We start from the raw sequence: 27,414 nt of genomic DNA on the forward strand, positions 1-27,414 counted from the left end.
AAAATTGACCTTTATTGTAAGGCTACATAGTGTAGCAGTGGATAGCTTTGCTGCCTTGCCGTGCAGGGGTTCAGTTCTCAACCTGCTACTGTATCTGCATAGAGGTTGTGTATTCTGTCCATGTTCATATGGGTGTTTGAGACTGTCCCATCATGGAGAGTGGTTTTCAGTATTGCAAGTCTAAGTGAAGGACAAAGTGTTTTAATTCCACAGTTGCAGATATAAAATTGTTTAGACATAATGAAAACTTTACTTTTAGTGATATAAAACAGCTGTGAAAATGAGACGTGACGATATTCATTTGGCATTTCGAAGGGCTATCATGATGGTATAATGTACTGTAGGAGAAGAGTCACGCTCACTGAATTATGGCTGTTCATCTACTTTCTGATGTTGTCTTGTGCATCTGGAGAGGTCTTGGTGAACCCAAAGCTTTGTGGCCAAAAATAACCCCTCGAAGTAATTAAGAATAAATCTCAGGGGTCGCAAATCACTTGAAAAAAATAAAAAATAGCTTGGGAAAACTGTCCCAATGAGACTTCAGTGTCAGCAAGATCGTTGACTTTGTTTCACGAAAGACAGACTATAGTCTTCTTTTTTATGCTCACCTGAGTCTTCATGGCCTCACTGGACAAGTCTGGTTCATTTAAGCTGCAGCAGTTAGTTTGACAGTCATTCTGCTCCATTACCTGCAGTAATTTATGTCCTCTTTAGGTCCTTTATGTCCTACATTTTCCTACATGCTGGACATGTTGGACTCGGCAGGCTGGACAATTTGAGTGTCACATACTATGCCCCCACCTCCTTTGTTGTGGATTAGAGTTTTTATCCTTTTAATGAGACTAACAAGAAATGTGTTGTCATTCTATTTTTTAGGTTTTTGAGGTGGCATAATACAGTTCTTCAGGAACTTCCATAGTAGTCAAATTTGCCTTCCATTTTCTGTATTCTTTGGTTTAACTATGCTGTACAGTATGTGTTTATCCTTCATCCTCATTGATTTTCTTCTCTTTTCAGCATGGTATAAACCTTTACTTGTCCCTTTGCAGCCTACGCATGCTGGCGCAGCTACTGTACCTACTTGAACAAATTAGGCAATATTCTATTTAATACAAGTGTACAGGTATACAGTATGATGAATATACATGTGTTAAATAGAATGCTGATTAAATACAATAGAGTAGTTCAGTGCAGTGGAGCTACATTTAAAATATTTGTTAAAGATGCTGAGTTCAAACTTTTATTATCTGTTTTATATTAAAAATAATTCATAGCTGAAGAACTACAATTACATTTAACTGTTAATTTTTTTAATAAAACGTCCTTTTGTTCAGTGTTAAATTTAGTCACTTTGTGTCATCATCAGTGGTGTACAGTATTTGTTGCCATTAAATTAGATATTACCTGTTCTGATCTATACATTCAGGGGTTTATTTTTTAAAATTATTTTAAACACCATTTCATCCTTTAAGAATATACAGATTATAAAATGTAATTAAAATGCAGATACAGACAAGCAAGATTCAACATGCCCTAGTTATCTGAAAGTAATATAATCCCCCATGCTACTTGCAGGTGTTGAGTGGGAAGAATATTCATTGAACAACACATGGTGTCCTTATGGGATTGACCGTCTTCTTTCATTGAAAGAAAAACGTTGTCATTTTAAAATATTTGTACGAAAACTCAACCTTTATGTTGCTTTTAATGTAATGAAATTCTACAAAGGTGGTGTAGATACATTTGAGAAATGTAGTTATACAAATGTAATGTTTTACAGTCTAGCCTTAATTGTTGCCAATTGATTATTAGTTTACACTCAGTTTTTCATGTCTAAGACAGCAGACAAGGTTCGCTTGAAAATTGAAATATATACATATATCAAATAAAAATGGCAACAGACATTCTACTGTATATTTACATTTTATAACATATTCTGTATCTTTAACCATTTTATTAGAGTTCTCTAAAATGTCCTTGCTAAGCCCAGGAACAACAGGAGTGAAATGGAGTCAGGTCACAGCATGTTTAGTGTTGGATGTGACCAGCAAGATTATTGTTTTGAGTATGACAAATTGTGGTGACTGGGTACCTTGATGCGTGAACTGTAGATGAAGTTAAAAAGGTAGGAAAAAAGATTCTTACTGTGGTTCAGTCTCTGCCATTGTAAATCCAGAGGCTTGGGGTTAATTCAGTCTGAATCAGGTTATTTTACCACATGTAGAGTTTTTCTTTTTGCTTTAGAATAGCTGCTGTTTTCCTGATGTTCTGTGCAGGCAAGCTGCCGGGCTGACAGTCACAGTTGGATAATGTCTTCTTTCGATTGAAGTATATGCTTTCCCTGATGTGTACTTTCAATCTGTTTCTCCTGCAGCAAGAACCTCCAGCAGGCAAGCTTTGAATCTGCCAAACAGTTGACATGTTTTTGAAAATGTTATTTCAAAACATACTTTTTGTGCAGCTAAAAAAAGATAACTCCTTTAATCCACGGACTGTTCTTTTTGTGAATGAAATTTACCTTTGTGTCAAAGCTTTCATTGCACACAGGAATAGCATTTCATGAGAAATCAATGAACATACATAAAAGTATTTCCACTTCTCCAGGAGAAAACAGCAGCAGCAACAGTAACCTAATATGACCTCGGGCACTGGTTTCAAAAGGGCATGCTATCTTCTTTGCAAGTCCAAATTCACATCTGAAATCTGTCTTTTGAAAGTGTTAGCAGAGAAAACATTGCATTCACATATTTAGAATAGCAGCTCCTTGCATTTGTACTGTATAGTGTTTTATATCCTAAAGTGCTTTACATGTAAGAGCATAAAAAAGGCAGGGCTTTGATAGCAAAAAAACAAATTACATATACATGCAAAACAGGAAATAATTAATTATAAAATATATATATTACACATATATTTTATATTAAACAGTAATTCAGGCAGACAAGCCTTTTGTTTGACTCTTATCCGACAGTTTCGCTGTTCAGTTGACTGTGAGTTTCTCGGACAGCTGCTATTAACATGCATTCTGTGACTTGTGCTACACTGAGCATATACAATATGTATGCATGTTATATTCTGTGATTAAATATATGTTCTATCCTTGCCCTAGCCTTGACTTTTATAGCAACAACAAAAGAGGTTGGCCAAGGCTGTATTTGGATTACAAACAGGCCTTTGAGATAAATTGTATTTAGAGCATAGCATTTGTATTCCTGTGTTATTGCTCTACAGAAAGAGCCCAACCATTAATCTTATTTTACAAACGTTTGCTGAGCTGTACTGTGACTTCTTACATCCCAACAGCATATTATGTTCAAATTGTATAATGCACTATAAGGCCCCATTTAGAGGTCATTGAATGCAGTTGCAGTAACTCTTTTAGGTTCATTCTATCATTAAATTTAAATAATAACACATTTTTTTAAAAAGATGATTGCTCTTGAATTATCCCTTTGGATTTTAAAAACTTTCAAAATACAAGTGATGTTGAGTATAGAGTTCTGATCAAATAAACAATTTGCAAGTTGTGAAATACAACACAACACAACACGTATGATACTACAAATTGACACACTTTAAAAATCACCCGTACAAAATTCACAAACTCGGTTTATGCTGCTTCATGCCTCTTAATTTCAAAGTGGAGATTGAAAAAGCAGGGCAACAAATAGTTACAAGGGAACACGTCTTAAGCACCGAGATGCAGTTACGGTATCACATTCTCTCTAGTTGCCTTAGCAACAGACTGTTAAAATTCAAGTCATCTTCCAATAACCTTATCAATCAGAGGTCAATAACTTACCCTGTGCTAATGCTGATTGTCATTTGGAATCACTTACCCGCCTGTCTCCCATATTTGCATTCTGCATCACCTCTGAGGACAGTGATTGCAGGCCGGAAACGCGTCTGTCTTGGAGCCTCACCAGGGCTGCTGGACATGTTCCTTCCAAACACGTACAGTACATGTACAAGCTGTGAAAACCCACAAGATAACCTGGCATTAATCTGAAGCATTCTTGTTTTTCCTGGTGTGTTTGCAGTAGGAGCTATTCTGGAAGGTAATAATTTAGCAGAATCAATGTGGTAGCCTTCACCCATTTTCCTTTAATGGTCATTATGACCTTTGTTTAGCGTTTGATTACTGTGATGCCAACAAATTATAATTAAAATGATAAAAAATAAGTGGAATGAAGGAATCAATAAGAGAAAGGTTCGTGAGAAGGCGATTGTGTTGTGCTGAAGTAGTGAAGTTGCTGACCAATGTAGTGAAATGAATGACCAATTAGATTCATAATCTAATAGGCTATTATTTTACAAGTGCTTATAAGTTAATAAGAGGAAGATAATGTCCAGTTACAGATGTTGAGCTGTCAAATTTATAATGCAAATACTAATGGCAAAAAATACTAGAGCCGGTTTTACTTTCTCTTCACGATGCCTTAGCATTATTTGTTTGGTGAGAGATTTAAAAGCTAATTTTAATTTTTACAAATTATTTTTACACATTTTTTCAAATGCAACAACTAGGCGTGAGTTAACCTGAACGAGATCTAATTAATTTTAACGATTAAGTCTAGATAGAAATCTCACTGGGAAGTCATTTATTCACTCACTCCTGTTTCACTGGTTTTATTCAGCAGAGCTTAGCTCAGCGTAGAACCAATTACTGATGTAGAAAGACAGAAGCTGCCGAGGAGGAAAGTGACCTCTAAAGGTGTAGAAGTCAATATACTAGATCCTAGTAGTTTTCTGCTTTGCCTCAGGTGAGGACTTTCTTTCATGCTACAGGAATACAGGAAACTTTTTTTAGAAGAAAGGAAAGGTAGCCTCTTGGAAAAAAAAATGAAACATTAGCATTTGACTAGTGCATATTTGTTCTGCCAACATGTTTGAAAACGATAGATAGGAGCACCGAATATAATTTTGCTTTTACAAGGTTAGGTTCAACATAACCCCGGTTTCCTATGTAATATCACAGAAGAATATTTCAAATTAAAATGTTTCAGACATTTTCAAACAGAACTATAGTAAATCATTTTAGTAACCATTTCCTGGTAGGCTTCATCTTGATTATTTTTTGTAGAATTGTATTTTCAAATAAATTAATTTATTTTAGGTTAAAGAAAATAGCAATTTGTGTTGAAGTAGGTATCGCAGACAATTGCTTTTAAAATTAGTCTTATGTCTGTGCCATCAAACACAAGGGTCTGTTGAAATTTTAGGCATGTACAGTACTTTTTATAGGCTATAAGTTGTGCCCTTGAGACTGTAATTGAGTGAAATATGGTTTTCCTTTTCTTATAAGAACCTCATTAATTTTAGATTGTAACCTCCTGCACTTTCAGGCAATGTCACATCAGGAATTTCATGAAACAATTGGTATTCTTACAGGAGTAAAATGATGGGTTTTCAATTTTTAAGCATGATGAAGTGGTGTTAAAAATACTAATTTCTTTTCAAGGAAATAGTGGAGTTTTAAATTTAACAGCACATCTATATGTATATTAATATGAAAATATACATCAGCTTTAATATTATTATTTTAGCTAGTGCTGTATATCAATTGTATGACTTTTCAGCAAATATACAATAAACAACATTATTCAGCTAAGAAAATATGGTCTCAAGGATCATGGTTCATGCATTTTAAAAGATGTTGCTCCAGTCATTGGCCAGGATGTATAAACTTCATGTTGCCTGGAAGTTTTTTTGAGAAAGATGATGACTGTGCCTTGTCTTATGAAACATTCATTGCCTTAGCTACAGTATGTGAAAGTAACTGAAAGCTGTTGCAGGGTTCATATCTGTAAGGTAATAATTGTTATGTGAACAATGCACTTTCTTGATTATTTCATGTGACAAGTGCATTTTAATTCTGTTTTGATATCAGGAAGGATACAGCACTTGAAAGGGTGCGTTATTTGTTTTCACAGTAACTTCCTGTTCCATGCAGGTAGCTAGCAGTAACCTGGTGTGCTGCCTTACGCTCCCAGACAGTTTAAAATTAGCAGTGATGGACTTGGCTTTCAGTCTATTTTTCCACCACCTCCCAATTAAAGAGACCCCCTAAAGGCAAAAATTAGATGCACTTTATTATCTCTGCTAGATGAAAATATTATACCAAATTAGTTTTCCCAGTGGAAAGCAGTAGCAAATGTTAGATGTTCCAAGGAGCAAGAGTTCATTTTTAATATATTCTGCATATTTTTAGAAAAGAAAGTTAGCAAACCTAATTCAGAGAAGACTAATTTTATTTTTTAACTGGTATTATTATATTACTTTTCCAAAATGTTTGATAAGCCCTCTCCACGAAGTTCTCCTTAAACAAGAGTCAAACATAGCAACTTTCTCTCCATGCAGAAATACTAAAAGGGAAAAGCGTTGCTAAATAAAATAATAAAAGAATCCTACAAAATGTTGAATTTGAAATGAAGAGATGTTTTGCAACACTAATACTTCATGCTGGAACACGCAGCACCACAGGGATGAATTATTGGTGGGTTTTAATATATTTTTAGATTTGTGTCTGAAAAGGGTTGATTTAAAATGTATTTCAGAAATATACTGTAAGACACAGTTGCTCTGGCAGTCTACCAGTTATCCCAGTTATACTAAGGTAAAAAGGTAGGCTCAAATAATCAATTAAAAAAAAGATAACTCTTTAAAATCATCATGGCCAATGAAAGAACAATACAAGTGGTTTACACAATTGAATTAAGCAATGACACTTTTGTCATGTGATAAATTTCTTATTTTTCTCATTTTATTTTTTTCCCCTTACCATAAAAAACCACTAAGAGCTTGTGTTTGCAGTAATACATCACTGCTGCAACAGATGTTAGCACGGAGAATGAAAGCTACTGAAGAAGTCTAAACCACAGAAGCTTCCTTGAATACAGGCAATAATGCAACTAAGAGTTAAACATACTACTGGGAAATTATACTGTCATTTGTGTTCTGTTCTGTTTTAGCTATAGAGTTTGTTGTTGTTGTTGTTTTCCGTACGAGTGGCACGGTGGTGCAGTGGTAAGCATGGCTGCCTCACAGTGCAGGAGTTCAATTCCAGACCTGGGATGCTATCTGTGTGGAGTTTGTCTGTTGTCTTCATGTTTGCATGGGTTTGCTTCTGGTACTCCGGGGTCTCCCCACAGTCCAAAGACATAATTGGTTTCTGGGAAATTGGTGCTAGGTGTGAGTGTGTGCATGTCTGTGTTTTTGTCCTGTTTAGGGTGTCTCCTGCCTTGTGCCTGTTGCTTGCTGAGATCCTACAACTCTGAATTGGTAGAAGTTGTTAGAAAGTGGATGGGTATTTTCTTTGCACCATGATTCAGCCTCCTCTAGAATACTTACTAGAATACTCACAGTGCTTAGTAGACTGAGTTATTACATTGACATTCTCATTGCAAAATGAAGAACAGTAATTTAGCCACAATGTTTGTATTGTAATAGAGAGAGGATTAGGAAAATAGAAAAACAGGGCAGGATACACAATTATACAAAATAACTAAAGACAAACGGTCATACAATAAATGTATCAAAAATATACACGAGTGACTGGTACAGCTTTAGGCATCCAAGTTCATTATTCTCTGGCACTGCTATGGTGACAGAGTAATAGATGAGAGTCCAACTAAGACAAATATTTATCTAAAATAACACAACTAGGCGACACAGAATGTTACACATATACAAAATTTAGATTTCTCCAAAAACCTGGACTGCAAACCCAGTAATATGAACATTATATAGTACCTAACAGACCAAAAAGAGAGATAAACCTGTGTCCTAAGTAAAACAGAATTTGACCTAGAGCTGGAACTCCCTTCCTGTAAACCCAGATACCTCAAAGTGTATGAGACTGTCTCCCTATCCTGAAAATGCATTCCTAACTAGGAGAGAACGCCTTTAGCCTAAGGATTGGACAAATACGGAAATGAGAGTTTCCTAAAATAAAGAGCAGCAAGCTCTCTTAAGCAATAAATAAAGTTTATCTGAACAAGGCCCTCTTGCCTGGCACGCTTCTTCTCTCTTTTGCTTTCTTGCTTCCATTTTCTTCATTTCCATTCTTTCCTTTCCTGCCTCTTTCGTGTCTTCTGATAGTGTCTTTCCGGGTGTGGAATGTTTACTCTTATGACGATTAATCAGAGTAATTTCCCAGAAGATCCTCTTTGATCATTATCTCTCAGCCCACCTACAGCTCAGTAAATACCTCAGCTCCTACTCATTGCCTTTAGGCTCTGAGAACTGCAACCGCTAGCTTTTTAGGACAATTATAAAGGTATTTAAAACATATAAACATTTCTGATATGGAAAAACATGGTTTAGATGGCTACCTTATGTTAGCAGATATATACAAAGAGCCCTGGATGTAATGTATTTAAAATAATCTTAGTCCTTGTCTTAGTCTCTTAAATAAGCATGAAGTTCCTTTAGTTTATTATCTTCTCCATTGTCTTATATTGGTAAAATCTCCAACTGATTGCTAAAATTTAAGAACAAGGACTGAGAAATATCAGTGGATTCATAATTACACTTATTCAAAAGTGCTACGTGTTTCTTTTCAAATTTCATGCTTTTTAAATATTTATTATGTGCCACTACTTTAACATGGGTGAATTCACAAGGTTACATATTAGTTACCTGGGGCACCTTCTGTACAGAGTTTGCACCATCTCCCCAAGTTCGCCTACTTCCCTAAATTGCTGGCTAGGGTAATTATTATTGGCTCTGAATTGTTCTCCTGTACGTGTGTGTTTTTGCCTTTTTATAGACTGGTTTCCCTTCCATGATGTAGTCATACGTTGTATCTTATGCTTCTGGGATGGACTTTCTACCTGGGGATCCCTTTCTATCTAGGGATAGTTGCCACAACCCTTACTAGGAATCTGCAGCTTTCTAATATGGACTAGATCAGTATTAGTCACTATCCTAACTTTAGCTAGAATGGATGGATTAGTTATTTCTCCTCTGTCACCAAAATGTAACCTCTAATGCATTTCATATTAAAATGGAATGATCTGTGTATACTTAGCACATTCATTTATCATTTAACAAACTTCATGAATAGCTGAATCTCTAAACTTAGTGAAGCTGGAATTTTTGCAACAAACACAGAGGTTAGGCCACAAATTGTAGGATAATATTAAGTTTTATCTCATTTTGTTCAAAACTGTGCAAGGGAATTTTGTACTGAGGAATTAAAAATGTTGCCGATTTATGTGATTTTTATTCACCCTTGACTAAAATGAGTACCGAATGAATACTTAATACCAAGTTGAAAATTATACTTTTAACTAGATCTATAACAGTTAACTTAAACGTTACACTTGTTATAGATCTAGTTAAAATGTTAACATTAGCCCCTCAAGTACTCTATCTTTGTGTGTACACACCAGCAGGGATTTGAATAGTACTCTTGATTGTGATTATAGTCTCACAATTATTTTATTAGTCACATATCTGAGAGTTGGAAGAAATAAACCAAAAGCAACATGTTAAATAGGCATGCTCTCTGTACGTTTTGTACAGTCCACTACCATAAAAACCCTGCAGTTCTGGCTTGTTGCCAGGAGTATAATTTTGTGTTAGTGCTGCTTTTTGTTTCAGCTCCTTCATTAGAAGGAGAATATTTTCCTGTCAGCTAATACTCTTTCATAGTCTGAAACTCATTCTGTTTCAAAAGACGCTGAAGAACAGGATGTCATATTGGGATGTAAGAATTCAGCTTTTAAGCTTGTTGATTATTTACTAGAAGAGCCCATTAGTAAGTTGAAATACAAAATAGAGACGTAGCCCCAGATGCCTGATAAAGACTTTTGCTTCAGGCGTGTTTTCATTGCAGTCTTATTGACATTTCCCTCCATTATCTCACTGTGAACAAAAATATTTGATTTCTATAGTAACCCACTATTGCCAGGTCTTTTTCATGATAGACTGTCTCAGCAGTGGACGTTTCCTGCTTAAAAATGCATACAATAGTAAAAGCCTTTAGGTTAATAGTAACAGTGCTTCTTCAAGAGCTGGTCTGCTTTAAGTAGATAAGCAGATAATAATGGAATCAGAAGCAGCTAATAGTGATGAAAAGAAAAGCTGCTTATTCTTGGCAGCATGAGTATCGAGTCAGGTGACTGTGAATCAAATGCTCATACGCCTGGGAGCTAGGCTATCAAAGAGGTGCACCTGTACCTGCTGGATTATTTTTTCCCTCAGAGAAAAATAAGGGAATTATTTTACTTTGTAATAAAGCACAATGTTTCAACAGTTTAAGTGTTTTGGTTGTTTTAATTAATTTGTGTCCAAGTGGACTAGAACAAATGCAGACACAGGTATTGTAATTGATAGATTTTACAATTCTTTTCACCATTTCAGTAACCTTTCACAATGGTAAAATGTGACCCAACCAATTTCACTTGAAATACACAGTAGAAACCTTAATTTGTTATCTTTAAAACAAATCAAGGTTTCTTCTTTAACTATAGAGTTTTGCAGACTAAAGAAATAATAAAAAACAGGTCCCAGCAGCATAAACACAGTACAAAAACATGCTATTTATAATCCAATGCTACTGCTGCTGGTTTTGCTTGATGGAATTTAATGGAATACTTAGAGGTGTGAATACATATGACTTTCCTATTTTCTGGAATTATGACAAAAATGGCTCATTATTAAATTATGAAAAAATGTGATTATAGTATGTCAGTTTTAGAATTGTTTTAAGCAAAGCCACATTATCTAATTGATAATTCAGTTTTATCTGAGGTTTATTGCTCCTAATCCATTAGGGGTGTGAATATTATCTCCTGGTATACACTATTCCTTTTATTTTGTGTGTTACTTGTCACTAACAATATGAAGAGTATTTTGACTTTATATTCCTTTTTTCTAGATGGAAGATATCATAGCACGTATGCAAGATGAAAAAAATGGAATTCCTATCCGCACAGTGAAAAGTTTTCTATCCAAGATTCCCAGCGTTTTTTCAGGTACGATCAAACTACTGCAACCTAATTTACCTACACGTTTTAGGGTTTGCGTGTTCAGCAAAACAAAAGGGCAAAAGTCCAATTTTCTATGCATATTAAATACATTTATATTCCTTACAAAATAAAGTGAACCATGAACAGCAATATCAGTAAAACAAAAGCAAATACTGAAAATGCTACACAAAAGCCTTAGCTCAGCTTTTTGTGAGGGCAAGTAAAGGACAGTTGTTTAATGCATCTCTTTAATTATTTAATGAACTGTGTTTCTTGGGAACTGGATTTAACACATTTTCATTGTGAGCATTATTTTACAGGTCTGTAAAAGTAATTACATTTTTAAAACCACTGAGCATTGTAAGGTAATGCCACTTAGTTCTATATGGTATTTTGCTGTGCATGTTGTCATTTATGCATTGCTTACTGGTAGGTAGGTACAGTAGATATCTAAAATGACAGTTATGTCGTGTGGAGGCATATTTACCTGCAGGCCAGATGCATTACTTTATTTTGGGAATCATGTTCTACTTTAGCATTAACTAGGATTGCCACATTGCATATCAGAAGGATAGCAATAAAGTTTATTTGCTGAAGGGCATGTATTTTATTTCAAGAATCAGAAAAGGGAAAAATTATCAGAACAGAGAGGAAAACAGTTCTTATAACAAGTGGTATTTCTATATGCAGTATTTACAGTATTTCTATTTAGGACACATCTATAGTACTTTGCCATCTTTTCCATGGTTTATACTACACTTGTCCATAACTACTCTTGATTTCACTTCACTGTACTTTTACCAAAGTACAGGGACTTATGCAAACCAGATCAAATTAAACGAATAGAAAAGACATCCTGTGAGCCGGAACTGAGGTTTAAAACACTGTGGGTCTGCAGCTCAGTGTCTCTTGTGTTGAGTTGAATTGACAATTAAAACCCAAGGTAAGAACAGTGTTTACTTTCTCACTTCCTTTGAAGATGGGTAAACAGTCTGTATCTCTGTGCAGCCAAACTGAGATGAAAATTGCAAACAGTAATGACGGTGTTCATGGGAGCAGTGTAAGTGACTAGCACATAAGCGGTATGATCCTTGATGGCACTATTGACTTTAATATGTGTTTTTATGATGTCAATGTGTACTTAGCGTTGTCTTAATTTATTATGGGAATGATATTCTTTTAATAAAATATTTTGCTGTTGAGGTAGCTAGAAAGAATATTGTCTTTTTGAACATTTTAAATGACAAGAAAATACATTACAATAGCACTTGATTAGATATAAAGAAATAATTAAGTAATAACTAACGATTACAGTGGTAAGGATGAGAGCAACACATTTTCTGCTTAATGTACAGTACATTTAGTCAGACTTAGGTACGTAAATGTGTATACAGTATATTATTTATCATATACAGTACTGTATGTATTTACAGTAAGGGGGTCTCCCTACATGTGATTCATACAGTATCTCTTAAAACTTGAACTTTATTGCCATATGTAACTGGTACATGTACTGGTACAATGGAATTCTTACTTACAGAAAGTCTCTCGATTGTTAAAACAAGTGCAAAAACACAAAGTGCAGACAGTGCATCAAGACAATATACAAACAAACAGTAGACAGTAGTGTAAAAGTAAACAAGTAAACAGTTTGAATGTAAACAATGCAGACATGTAAACAATGACTGCAGATGTGCAATAAATAAGAAATTATAATGAGGTAGATGATGTAGGTGTGGTCCGAGGGGCATGGCCAAATGTGTTCTCCAATTGCACTGCTTTTTGGTAGAGTGTTCGCCAATCGCACTGCTTGTGGGTAGAAAAAGTCAGGCAACTTACTGTAAATCCAGCTGGAATAGAAAATCTTTAAATTAAAGAGCAAATGTACTGTGTATTTTGCATATGGAACATGATTTTAACAAAGTGGTCATCCAGTGTAAACTATTTACTGTAGTTTACGACACTCTAGTAAAACAACAGTACATAAAATTTAATTATTAAAATGATTTTGCATGTCTCACAAAAACTTGATACTTTATTAATTGCTTAGTTTAAATAATTAATAATTCAATATACAGTGCTTTTCTGGACACTCCACTCAAAGAGCTTTACAGGTAATGGGGATCCCCTCCACCACTATCAATGTGCAGCCCCACCTGGATGATGCGACGGCAGCCAGAGTGCGCCAGAACGCTCCCCACACACCAGCTCTCAGTGGGGAGGAGAGCAGAGTGATGACACCAATTCAGTGATGTAGATTATTAGGAGGCCACGATTGGCAAAGGCCAGGGGAAACTTTGGCCAGGACGCCGCGGTAACACCCCTACTCTTTTCAAGAAATATCCTGGGATTTTTAATGACCGCAGAGTCAGGACCTCGGTCTGAAGGATGGCACCTTTTTACACTATAGTGTCTTCATCACTATAATGGGGCATTAGGATCCACACAGACCACAGGGTGAGCGCCCCCTGCTGGCCCCACTAACACCTCTTCCAGCAGCGGCCTTAGTTTTTCCCAGGAGGTCTCCCATCCAGGTACTGACCAGGCTCACACCTGCTGAGTGTCAGTGAGTTGTCAGTTGTGATTTGTAGTGTGATATGGCTGCTGGCCAATAAACTACAAATACTTACAATTAATAATATCGACTTTCCCTAATGTTCAACGTAACAGAATTAACACTGCTGGGAATATCCTAGCTTACATGTTTCACTCACGTTACAATATTAATTACATAATTAGGCTTCACTGTCTTCTGTGAGTTATGATAAAAATAACAGTGTGAGGAGAAAAAAAAACATTCATCTTCAAAACTGTGACAGGATTTTCAACGGTCTTTTGGAAAAAGAACAGTGTGCCTCATATACAGTATGAACAGCCAGTCACTGTCATGATGAATGACCAAATAGCCTACGAGTCCATTTAATCATTTCCAGCATAGTAAAATGTCGGAATGTGAATAATGATGTGACCATCGTGGTCACCCCGCCGGTTCGTCCCGCAACACCTGGGCGCTAACTCAAGCCTCCGGTGTAATGCAACAGGGAACCAGCCGAGTGAGCTAAAGGAGACCTCCCTCAGCCCAGGCGGCTGAGGTCCCTGCTATGCGCAGGGAGGGCGATGACGTCACCGTGTCCAAACTAGCTCCACTACAATGACAGTTCCACAACTAAATAAGTGTTTATCACACTGCCCTCATTTCAGTATGGGCATGTTCCATGAGAGCTTTGAAAAAGACAGCGTGAAACTCATACAATCAAGGTTTTCTTGACAATCAAAATACTGTGACGTGTAGCAAGTCCAATTACACCAGAAAAGAATTGTTCATCCATCCGTTTTCTAACCCTTTCATCCAATTCAGGGTCATGGAAGAGCCAAGCAATGGGCACAAGGCAGGATACACCCTGGATGGCACACACAGACACAGATACAGTCACACCAGGGCAAATTTCCCACAAGCCAATTAACATACTAGTACTGTATGTCTATTGACTGTGGAGAACTGGAGTACCTGGAGAAACCCACACGAACACAGGAAGAACAGACAACCTCCACGCAGATACAGTAGCACCCCAGGTCTGGAATTGCTCTTTGGACCCAGCGCTGCGAGGCTGCAATGCTCAGCACTGTGTCACCTTGCCACCCTAAAATAAGTTAAATAAAACAAGCATGTCTTCCCCCTATCACGATGAACAAACCATGAAAGTAAGGCTAAGGAAAACAAAACCGAAAGAATGGCAGCTGTGAGAGTTGTGTGAATGAGGTGCTGCCACCAATAACATGCACAATAAATAAGAGGGGAAGAAGTGGGGAAAGAGGATAGTTCTTTGCTGCGCCGCTATAAATTACATACGGATATCAGCTAAGTAGTGACATCATAATAGAGCTACTGGAAGATGAAGAAGATGAAGTGAAGCCAGCATGCAAGAGAGCATATTTAATGCAAACTATGAAAAAATTATAAGGCACCCTGCACTTCAGCCTTCTTTCCCCCTGAGTGTCATTACACTTTACAGCAGGGGTCTCCAGCCCTGGTCTGGAGAGCCCAAATCTAGCAGGTGCTGTTGGCCGCCATCGCAGCTTTCTTTAAATAGGTGATTTATTAAATTGAGTGATTTAGACATCATTTAGAGCTACAATCTCAGTACTCTTCAGCTCTCAATAACATGAGTTCTCTTAATTGAACAGATTACATGTGTATTTAAACAATAGTTTACAGATCTTTTAATAGACGTGGCCTACATTACTGTACTGTATTGGGGTTCTTCAGGACCTGGGTTGGAGACCCTTGTTTAACTGTAGCCATTCAGACACCATTCACATATGCATTCATGTGTATTGCACAGATATGCTTTTATGTTATTACAGAACTGGTGTGTTGTCCTGTTTGTATTCTGCATCATTACTGTAGTTTCGGATAACCTGTTTCATGTAAGGTCGTGTAAAAATTATTTGCAATGTGTAAAGTGATATTGGACTGTAGGCTGCACCTAAAGAGGAGCATCATACGGTATATACAGTACTGTATATAAGTGGAACAACACATGGATCATGTCTGAATTTTGGAGAGTGCATTAACTAAGAAGTGCCATGAGGAACCCTAACTTGATATGGGATCTACCTGGTTCTTTGTCACCTGCTCATTCCACTATAGTGTCCAGGCACATGCAGTCACATCCAGAAATGCCAAAGGGCCTGTTCAGACCAGAGGATCCTGCACATCATTATTTCTATTGACCTCAGGTCTGCTTGTTAATTGGGGCCACCACCCACTGCACTGTCCTATTTTCTCTGACCCACTTTCCTGACAGTCATTTAGCTCAGCATATTGCTCAGGTTTGTGTGCTGTTTTGCAAACAGTTTGATGCTGGACACGAAGGCACCTTATTTCTGTGCTTTTGTGGGTGTGCCATTTGGTGTTGCATAATGCACTGCTCGGTATGCAGCACCTCTTTGCATCTGCAAACTTTATTTGCAAGGAACATCACATTGCACACTGCTTTGTTGTGGCTCCTCTTGCACAATGCCAGTTCTGATTTTCATATGGAAGGACCAGTGTGATTTCCAAATTGCTGAAAGCAAACTCGCTGCTTGGATTATCGTGTAGTTCATTAGTGTGTCCACAGTAAGTAATTACCCTAGCGTCTCAGCAGGGAGTTTTCCTTTATCCCCATTGTATTAATAAATATGGTTCCATTTCACAATGAGTTCCCCATGGAGAAAGGGTTGCATTAGGAGGAGGGGTACAAGAAATGCCTCAGTCTGAATTCATTTCAGAAGAACACTGCTTCATACCTGTTGTAGGTGAAGGAGATGAATAGGAAAAGGAAGCCACTGTAATGTACATACCTTCTGCAGTATATGAAATAGGAAATAGCATGTAGGTTACTGTCACGACTATAGTCCCCCCTCCTTAAGGGTGCTCCAGCCCTTTCACTAAGACTTTATTCTCTGCACCTGTTCCCTATTCCCAGCCCACCTTAAAAGCCAGGCGCTGACGCTCATCCGGGCTCCGCATCTGATTTCCATATCATGCGAGTCCGGGACCAGGAAGCGCCTGGTCCCGTTAAGGTTTTAACCTCTGTTCCCGTTCCTGTTCCCCGTCCGCCGGTTCCGACCCGGCCTTCGTGGTTTTTAATCCTTCTTCTGATGGATCTCCTGGTTTTGGACTTACTCGTGTGTTTTGGATTTTCCCTACGGACTACTCTTTTGGATTGTTCGCCTCGGCCACGCCTCCCCCATGCACCAGCGCACCTTGGACACGCCCCCCTGTCTTCAGCCCCGTTTTCCTGCATGACGTTTCCCTAGTGTTCCCCCCACTCCGTCGGACTGTGTCGTCCGCATAGGGTCCGGAAAGAACTGTTCGTTACAGAATGCAGAGCCAACACCTGGACCCCGCGGACGGCACCCTGGCAGCCTGGATTCCATCGGGTTTTTTTTTCTCCCCTTTTTTTTTCTTAGGGCTTCGGAGCCGCCCTGAAAAGGAGGGGCGTACTGTCACGACTATAGTCCCCCCTCCTTAAGGGTGCTCCAGCCCTTTCACTAAGACTTTATTCTCTGCACCTGTTCCCTATTCCCAGCCCACCTTAAAAGCCAGGCGCTGACGCTCATCCGGGCTCCGCATCTGATTTCCATATCATGCGAGTCCGGGACCAGGAAGCGCCTGGTCCCGTTAAGGTTTTAACCTCTGTTCCCGTTCCTGTTCCCCGTCCGCCGGTTCCGACCCGGCCTTCGTGGTTTTTAATCCTTCTTCTGATGGATCTCCTGGTTTTGGACTTACTCGTGTGTTTTGGATTTTCCCTACGGACTACTCTTTTGGATTGTTCGCCTCGGCCACGCCTCCCCCATGCACCAGCGCACCTTGGACACGCCCCCCTGTCTTCAGCCCCGTATTCCTGCATGACGTTTCCCTAGTGTTCCCCCCACTCCGTCGGACTGTGTCGTCCGCATAGGGTCCGGAAAGAACTGTTCGTTACAGTTACATTAAGTCTGAGAAGTGCATTGAATTGTTACACTGTTCTACTATTTTAACTTTCACTTTGTGACTATTTTGTGATACTGTTTCTTAGCTATAGAAGTGTTTTCCTCCTACGTGTCATCTCAGTGCACAGTGTGCTCAGTGAGATATATACTGTACATTACTTACGAAGATTCTGGTGGGAAGAAAGGTAGCAAACAGGATTGTATAGATACAGCATACAGTATTAATTTCCCAATACTAGAAAAATGAATAATGCTTGTGAATGCAAAATATAGAATTCAAGTATATTTATCAAATTAAATTGTATCACGTGAAATATTATTATGACCATCAGTTCCACAGAAAACATAATATTAGCCCCCTCAATGAACTTTGTTGCAGTCATTTTTGTTTCATTTAATTACTTGCACAGTGTAACTGCACAATGAATTAACATTCAAGACAAGAAAGCATAATCAGTGGTTTGCCTACAAATAGTTTTAGACAGAAAGTTATTTCTGCCTCAGATGCATTGCTATGGAATCCCACACTCCAGCAAGTTATCAAAGATAGCTGGGAATCGAATTTCCAGGTCATGTAAAACATGCTGTATGAAAAGGAAATCAAAGAGTAACAGAAACCAGGAAAAGCAGCACAGATGATGAGATCAGCAAACTGTTCATCAGCGATTCGTAAGCATTTAAAAAATAGACATAAGAGACCAATGACTTTTTGTAAAGGATACAAATGTGAAAATTAGTAAGTTAGCCACATGTTCACTTCAAAGTCTGTGCCTTATAACTATGCAAGAATGGATTATGTAAGATGCATGTCTTAAAAAAGATTTAAAAACATTCTGAAAATATATGATCACTTTGCAATATAACTCTATACTGTATGTACTATTTAGCACAAACATTATGTTACACATTTGAAATACTGCTGCTTAACTTACTGTTTGCTTGGAAGCTTCATAGTTCTAAGGTCATCATTTCATTTCTCAGTTACTTTGAAATTCTTGTATAAAAACCACTTTCATTCTAAAAAAATGGTGAATCAGTCAATAATAGACTATTACATTTTTACTTGTAAAACTTTAGCATATTTATCATCATACTATATTTTTATCTGTGACATAGGTAATGACTTTGCCTAAGTAATAATTTGCCATTTGTTTTTTGATGTCTCACTCCAAAACCATTCATCTTTTGACACACTGTTGTGAGCTGGGAGCTGCTGTTTCACTGAAAGCCCAGAGACTCCAGGGACACTAATCCCAATCCTACACCCACAGCTCCTGGCCAATTATGCTTCTGGAAAAACTGAGACCATTGCTTTTTATGGCCTGAACCATTAATTAGACACATCCTTTAAACTTTAAAACTTCTTCAAAACTCAGTGAACCACCCAGCTGTTCATGGTCATTCCAATACGCAGCAACTCATATGCAGACTACTGTAGCTCTATGCACTTTTGTGAAGCTTTTATAGGCTTACATATTAATACATAATAATGCAATTTATTTGACAGTGGCACATTTACATAAGGTCTTGGGGAGAATATTGGCTAAATATGTTAGAAATTCTTCAAATGAATTCAGTCATATGTTTCAGCTACAGTACATCTCAACAGTATTGTAGCAGTAGAGATTCAAAGCTGCTTGACAAGTACAACACTGCACCAGTGGTACAGTAGATTCATATACAAAAGCAAGGTAATCCAAAATCACCTTATTGGGTATGAATTTTGGATTGCATTACCAAACTTTTTCCCTTTTTTCGCAAAGCTGTTTTCTTAACCCAAGTGAATTTCACTGTAAATGCTGTATTTTCTAAGTCTGCATATTCTGCTTCAGTATCTCGCTAGTCTGAAGCCCAGCTTTACCAAAGGGTTGTTCTTCATTTCAGGTATTAATATCTGTTTACTATGTCAAAATGTGAATTCTTTTCATTTGGTGTTTAAAACCTTTTTTAAGTTTTTATAGGAAATTAGATATGGTATATCCAGTGCTTATAGACTAACCTAAGACTCTGTTTTCCCCAACTAATGAGACTCCTGTTGCAATATGCTAGTCCTAGGAGACCTTTCAAAAGATACAGACAGGTCTGCTGACATCTGATTAAAGAAACTGCTAAAATATATGCAATAAACAAATTCTCAAAAATATCAAAGTGACATATGGAGTTTATAACGAAAGTTCATGAGGGATGACAACAACCAAGTTCAATCAGACTCAGCCCTCAGTAATTAGCAATCGCTACTGACAATCCACTCCTCTCCCAAACGCTATAAATACCTACGAGATCCCCATCTCTCTCGCATGTCTCTTACTGTACACCCCACCTCCACCCCATCTCCACCTCTGCAGCTGCCCCTCGGTCACCCTGCATGGGGGTCCTGGCCTCCTTGTCCTCTGACCGGGAGGTCAGCCCACAGCCATGCAGGTTAAGCCAAAATTTTGCTCCATATTCCTTTAATGACGGTTTAATCTTGGGTGTTGTCATTCCTAGTGAAAAACCATACCTGAAAACAAACAGAAAGAATGGCTAACTAGATGTCTGTAGGTGGCTGAATTATTACTTTGGAGTACTGTTTGAAAACAATAGACATCACTTACAATCACAATCATGATTCTGAACTTTATGCAGTTTATCCCAAAAAAATTTAAATAAAATGTCCTTGATGAACACATACAGTTCATATATTTGTGCAAATGAGATTGACAACTCTCTAGCCACATTGCTGAGACAAACAGCCTTAAATAAACATTTTCTACACAGTATAGAATTATTAGAATTACTGTAGATTAGAATGCTAGAATTTTCCTGACCCAACCACTTACAAATTGTATGGGAGAACATACTGTACTTTTTCAAAATTGGGAAAAATGAATTGAGGTCAATAATGTATCAAAGGTTTTTGAATGCAATGAAATCTTTAATTCGGTCAGAGAAGGTGCATCAGAATGACTTGCCTGATATTATATGTGCTTTTTCCTCCCTCAAACCTCAGAACCATCACTTCAAATGTCAGAAAGACACATTCTCATGACATTGTATACTTGTATATTTTTTGGTTATATAATGTTATATTATTAAAATGTAAGTCTTAGCCATATGGCTTTGGTGCATATGATTTGGTTTATCACCAAATCTTCATTTGATTTAAGTTTTCTTTTATTTGTCCTTTAACTGGGTCTGGGAATCTCACGTTTTCTTTGTGTGAGAGCCTCAATAAATCTTAATCCACTTCTAATTAGCACTACCTCTTGCTGTATATGTCAATGTATAAAATAAAGTGAGAAAAAATTATTCAGTACAACATGTTTTTGTTCTCAGCATTTGCAATCTTGCTTTCACATATACCACTCAAATCCAGGTGAGATATTGTAAAGCAGAAAACCCTAAAGATACTTCTTCTTTCTTGATTGATTGTTCTATATATCTCAGGAAATGAAAATAGCATGTCACTCACCTGCAGAGTGTTAAAAAGAATTGTTAATAGGAAGATTTCTTAATTCTCTTTTGGTTCTCTGTTCTAGAAAAAAGCACATTTTAAAATGATGTAAGACTGCGTTGTAAATGCTGTTAAAATGCTGTAAGACTGTTTTCTTTTGTACTAACATTTGTTTTTCTAAAAGCAGTCATTGTGCTGTATTTAAATGGTTAAACAGGGTTTCTGAAATGACAATTGTTTATTCTTACTGAAAAGCAATGCCATTCAAGGTATTCTGTGATCTTCTACAATGGCATTTTTAATTGTGTTATCCCTCCAGTTAAACGTATTAAAGTAATCACTTAAACACTGTTAAAAGGACCTGACAGGAAATGATTTTCTGTCAGGGTAATGAATGTTAGTGAAATAGATCACCCTTTCACACAAAAAACATTAAATGCCAATGATACCTTTATATTATTTATGATAATTTAAAATAATGGTACTATATGTCCTTTTGCAGAGAAAGGTTTGGTTGAAAATCCAGGGAAATGTGGAACTTCCACATATTAATCAACATACACAGCTCCTAGATCCTGGTTTGTGTTTTGCTGGGACAACATATAAAATATCAGATGACTGTCTTTTTTCTAAACCTTGAAAGCAAAAACATAGTGTTTATACCGTCTGTGTGGCACATTTAAACCACTACAGAATTGTCTTAGCTCTTTGCAAATCTTTCCTTTAGGGCCCTTACACTTCAATTATCAGTTGACTATACCAAAGGAGAACAGTTTTGACTTGTAAGATGCTATGACATTGAAATGTTTGATGAATATTTAGTTGAAAAGAAACTTTATATGACATTTTTGAATGGCACTTCTGTTCAGAACTATTTGCTGTTCTGTGAACACCTCTAACCTGTGACTTTTATACAATAAAAAACCTGATTTCATTCATTTGATTTCCTTAAGGACTAATACTCAAGAACTGTGTAAAAAAATCACTTTCTATAAATCCCACAACTGAAAGGATCTGTATCACTGACACATAACACTCTTGAATAATCATACAGTCATTTTATAATTCATTCTTCCACCTACCTGTACTCCTCATTTTATGACAAAGTAGAGAAAGCACTCTTCTATGAGGTGTAAATAAATAGCAAAACAATTTGAAAATAAGGAAGGAACACACTTTTGACTGAGTTTTAATTTTCTTTATTTTTTTTCAGATATCATCAGGTGTTTCGTTTTTTATTAGTGGGGAATGTGTTCATAACTTTTGACCTTATTGCATAGTATACAATATATATTCTTACGTCCCAGTGCGGTCCATGTGTGTTTGTTTTCTGTGTTCCACACTTCCTGACTTTGGTTGTCCTCCCTCCCCATTGGTTCATTAATTCATTCACCTGGCCGTAATACGTCATTCGTAATCAGCTTCTCGACCAATCAGAACTCAGCTTCTTCGGAATTTAACTTGGAAGTTTACAGAAGGTAGGGGGCCTTTCGCTCGGCTCCGGCTTGCTTCGTCTCTCTTCGTTCTCGTTCGTGTCGCTTCGGGTGTGTTTCCGTATAGCTTCGGCTTTGTTGGTTTGTGTTCGTCTCTTCCTTGTACTTTAGTTTGTTTGTATTAGCCTTTATTTTGCCTTTACCTTGTCCAAACGTGTTATACAGTATCAACCTCTGGGCTCTTTTATTCCCTATTCCCTGTCTACACTCTTTCCCCCTTTTATTTGTTTCGTAGCTCACTTGTTTATTTGTGTGAACTTTACTGTAAAGAGTTAAGGTTGTCGGGTAACATTGTGCACACGTAGTTTGTATTAGAAACACTAGTTTAGTACGGGCGAGTGCCTTTTGTCTTGTATGGTTTTGGCAGGTCAGTGGAGGTTAGCCAGGGCGTAAGAAGACGCCGAAGACTGTGGTTTTTCGGGTTTTGTTTTGTAATTAGGTCAGCTTCCCCTCACTTTATTAGCCAGCTCCATTTTGTTTATTTTCGTTCCTTTGGCACCACTCATATTTCCTTTACCACCATACCAGTCACCTATTCAAATTGTACATATTTCACTTCTATTTACCTGCTATAATCCGTTACAACTATCTCACCCCCCGAGATTTCTTCCTGCACGCCTGGGGTTCCTTCAATGGCGCACTCCATATACCCATATCCATAGACTATCGGGTATGCGTAACAATATTTCAAGGAACAAGTAAAAGTTTAATCCATGCTGAAAAGACAAGAAAGGAAACAACGTTTTGGTTGTGGAGCCTTCTCCAGGTGTGAGCAATACCGGATTAAAATATATATATATATTAAGGGAACACAATGTTTAGGCCGTGGAGCCTTCTTCAGGTGTGTTCTCTTTATTCTTTCTTTCAGCATGGAATAAACCTATTGCCTGTTCCTTTGCAGTCTACGCATGCTGACGCAGCTACCCACCTGAACTATATATTAAGGGTGTATCTATAAGAAATTTAGCATTCCAAGGATATACATTAAACATTTTCACATAAAAATGAAAGGATTCTAGGAACTCCACTTTGTTTCAAAAGTGGATTAGCTACCCTTTGGCATACAGGGAGAGAGAAAAGTATTACATTATAATGTTTCATGTGGATATGCATTAGTAGCTATGCTTGAAAGTAGGCTCAAGAAAGCCATTCTCTTGGCAACTTGACATAAAGTCAGCCAAAAAAAGTGGCAAATCTTCAAATAAATGCCTTGCTTATTTATACAGCTCCATATGGTCACAGAACTCCTTCCATGTATGTGTTACTTGTTACAGGCCTGTCCCCAAAGTTAGAGGAGTGAAAGTGATAATTAAAAAAGCTTAAATTTAGAACATCTGAGCAGCTGGTGTTGATTTCATGTGTGAAAAGCCGGGGTAGCAGGTAGGCAGTTGTCTGTGTTGATTTTCAATACGTTTCCTACATCTTGTTGCATTTCAATCTTAAAACAATGTTAAATGACTAGAAAATTGTTATATAGAAATGAAATTTGAAGTTCCTCTCCATTTGAATGAAAATGAAAGGATTTCAGTATGGCTACACAGTACTTGTAATTTTTTTCTGTTGATTTCGTTTTGTACTGTGCTCTCATTGATCTGAGTATTCCTTTAAATCCTATCAATGCTGATAAGCTTACCTTATTGATTTGTAGATTTCAGATGCTTAATGTTTCATGCTGATCTGAAAGAAGTAAAAATTTACTTCAGGCAAATTATTTTCGCACCAAACAAGGGTTCACAGTAGGAGTGACAATGCATTTCACATGAACTTTCAATTATTTCACTGCTTGCATTTTCATTTTTTATAGGCTACAATGTGTAAGGATTGGATGATGATTTTAATTGCAGCATAATAAAAAAATCCAGTGAAGATGTTAACCAAGTTGTTATCAAACAATATATTCTTTATATTTACATGTTTAGAACAGAACAGACACTTTTCCCTGTATATTGACATGCCTTAGGCATTTCAAATGCCGATATTTAAAATGTATTTTTGATGTATTCAGGACTTTTGGGAATTTTGTCTGTGAAATGTTATTAACGATTAGTAATGTAAATGTGAACTCTGTATGTCACACCGTGTCGATTTCATTAGAAATCATTTAATCTAGATTAACCCTGAAGGTATAGTTACAGCAGTGGGTGGATTGTGCTATTCACCAGATTGTATATTGACTATTGTAGTACATACGGTCTGTATCATCACCATCTTCTAATCTGAATTAATGGATAGTAGTAGGCGGTCCCAAATCACTGAAAAAAGTGGATAATTTGTTTAGGTGGGCATTTAACTACCCACATAGTTCTACTTGAAAATTATTTGCATATAGTCAAAAGATGATGATTTTGATGTCTTTTGTATGACTTTAGATTTTACTGTTATTTGATCTTTCATGCTTGTTTTCTTTCAGGTTCTGATATTGTGCAGTGGATGATCAAAAACCTTAGTATCGAAGATCAAGGTAATATTCCCTTTTAGCTTTGATGCTATTTATCTGCTTTCTTTGTAGAATGACATTATTTATGTTTGAATAGTGGTTGGTATTAAAAAAACAACAACATTTTGTCATTGTCACCAAAATAGATGCAACGTCTCAGAACCAACTTGTTTTTGTTTCATGGAGTGAAAAAGCTGTGGGCACAAAAGTCCCTCCTTGCATTCCATGTAAATTTGGTTTGAATGCAGGTGAGAAATTGACTTGCCGAGCTGTATCTTTCAACATCTACTAAATATTCACGATATCCAGTCACAATAATGTGCCTATTTTATTCCAGTGTTAACAATCAGTTTGGCAAATGATTTCTGGCAGTTATTGTAGATGGAGTAGTCTGGATACCTCTGATTTTAATCAGAGGTATTAAACTCTTTCATGGCACCCAATGGCAGAAGTGCAGGTTGGTGCCATTTTACCTCTTTGCAAACCACAGATCTTACTCCAGAGGAAGTAGTTTCTGTTTTCTGTTGTTTAGTCAGTTGCTGTGTATTTTTGGTCTTTCATGTGAGAGAAGGTGGCTTCATTCTTGACTCTGAATGATTCTGTTGTGTGTGCTTTTTTTTAGCCCTGAAAGTGTTGTTGTGACATTCCATTTTACTGATTTAATCATTTATTTATTGTTTTCCTGTTTAAACATACAATATTCCATCTGACAGCTTTTATTTTAATGGCATTTCTCATAACACACACATGGCTATGTTTGACTGTTTATGAATATCATAACTAACCTACTGATAAAAAAATACAATTTTTCACTTTTAGATTCAGAGATTAACTGTATCGGTTGCGTTTGAGTATATGTAAACATATAGCAAAACTTCTACTGGATTGCCTGTTTTGGAGAGTATAAGGAAATAGGCAATGAGATTCATTTATGAATACCTATTGAAGAATCTTTCTGGTTTAAGTAAAAGGTTGTGAGGAAGAGATTTGATCATGATTTTTTAAACTTTCATACATGTGAAACCAAGTTGACTCCAGTAGGCTAAAATATTAGGCCACAACTGACAAATTGTTAAATATGAATTTTCATCAATGCTAGAAAAAAGTTTTTTTTTTTATATAAAGTATTAGTGCATGGATAGATTATTATGCTTTTTGGAGGCACTGAAGCTGGAGTCTTCCAGTAATTACTTGCTTGTCTTGGGCTGGACTGCTGTAACACATCAATTACCCTACGGGATCAATAAAGTCTTATCTAGAATAATCACTTAGTATGTGGGGAAAAATGATGTGGTGTGCTGAATGGCCTTGAATTGAAACAACAGCAGGAATAATGAATGTGTCATGGGGTCAATAATGTACATTTTATTTATCTTTAAAAACACCGTATATAGATTATTTTCCCCATCCTTGCTTTGCCCCATCACATTCCCTGTAGTATGAGTAGTTCTTTATACGTGTACATTGCCCATCCAAAAGTATTGGGACAAAAGAGACAAAACTTATTTTTGTTATTTAGTTATTTCTATTTGTAATCATGTGATTAATATACAGTAAATGATAAATACAATATACATTTTAGTTTTGGGTAAGTCTGTGCATCCATTTGAATGTGTTGAAACAAAAACATACTTTGGGTTCAACCCAGTGATTTCAAGACACTGTAAGTACTGGGACCCGTTCACATTAAGTACATTTCAGGGTATGATCGGAATATAAGTCAGTATTTGGTTACATTTCCCTCTGAGGAAATAAATGCACTGCAATCGATTAAAATATTATTTTTTACTTATCATTCATATTCATCACATGATCACAAATACACATTGATTGACTGTAGAGCAAAAATAACAATTTTGACTATTGCTGTCCCAGAATAATCCTGCTGAACCCCCCCAGTGGGACGGCCATGCTAGTTGGGAAGAAGTTCTGTCTAATGCAGGAATCCTGCAGGGTTTGCTGGAGCATGGCGATTAACTTAAATGGCGTCAACATTGCATATTTATTTTTTAAATGGTCGGACAGGTGTGAAGTTTAGATTATGAACTCAGTTATTGGCATTTTCCCTTCTGCCCTTAGCTGTAGCCTGTGCACTTTTCCTCCTGGTTGTGGACTGTCTTGTTAGCATTATAATATTTAGTTCACTGGGGACAACATCATCCATTAATTGAAAATGTGCTTAACCCACCTGGCTAATGGGTCGCCTCCTGGTCACAGGACGAAAGGGCTCGAAGCCTGTTCACACTGAACCAAGGGGCACTGCTACGTGGAGACAGGTGGAGGAGGGATGCTTGAGATGAATGTGAAGGGAGGTGTTTGAGTTCAGTTTACTGTATGTAGCTAGCTTGGTGATGATGGTGATTAGGTACAGCGGTGTTAATGTACAGTATATACTAATATACTTTAGCATACTGTACCTGTATAGCACTGTACTGGAAAATAGAGAGATTTGTTGATTGGTGCAATTGGCTGTCTCCCTTATTTTGTTAACATCTTTCTTTATATATTTATAAAGACATAGTGCAGCAAGTACTTCTAGCATGTAAGCATGTTTGCTAGCCAGGATAGGCTCCAGCATCCCCCCCTGTATTGGAA

The 27,414-nt window shown here is 37.1% G+C and overlaps 1 protein-coding gene across 1 annotated transcript in view; it reads left to right on the forward strand.

Moving 5' to 3' along the window:
* The window catches only part of rgs7b (regulator of G protein signaling 7b), a 97,093-nt gene that overhangs the window by 24,135 nt on the left and 45,544 nt on the right, over window positions 1–27,414 (forward strand). The window contains exons 3-4 of the mRNA XM_088933881.1: window positions 10,886–10,982; window positions 24,793–24,843. Coding sequence (XP_088790007.1) covers window positions 10,886–10,982; window positions 24,793–24,843 — 148 coding nt within the window. The remainder of the gene's footprint in view (window positions 1–10,885; window positions 10,983–24,792; window positions 24,844–27,414) is intronic.

The sequence above is a fragment of the Atractosteus spatula genome, chromosome 15, assembly GCF_055471065.1.
Source record: "Atractosteus spatula isolate fAtrSpa1 chromosome 15, fAtrSpa1.hap1, whole genome shotgun sequence".
Classification (NCBI taxonomy): Eukaryota; Metazoa; Chordata; class Actinopteri; order Semionotiformes; family Lepisosteidae; genus Atractosteus; species Atractosteus spatula.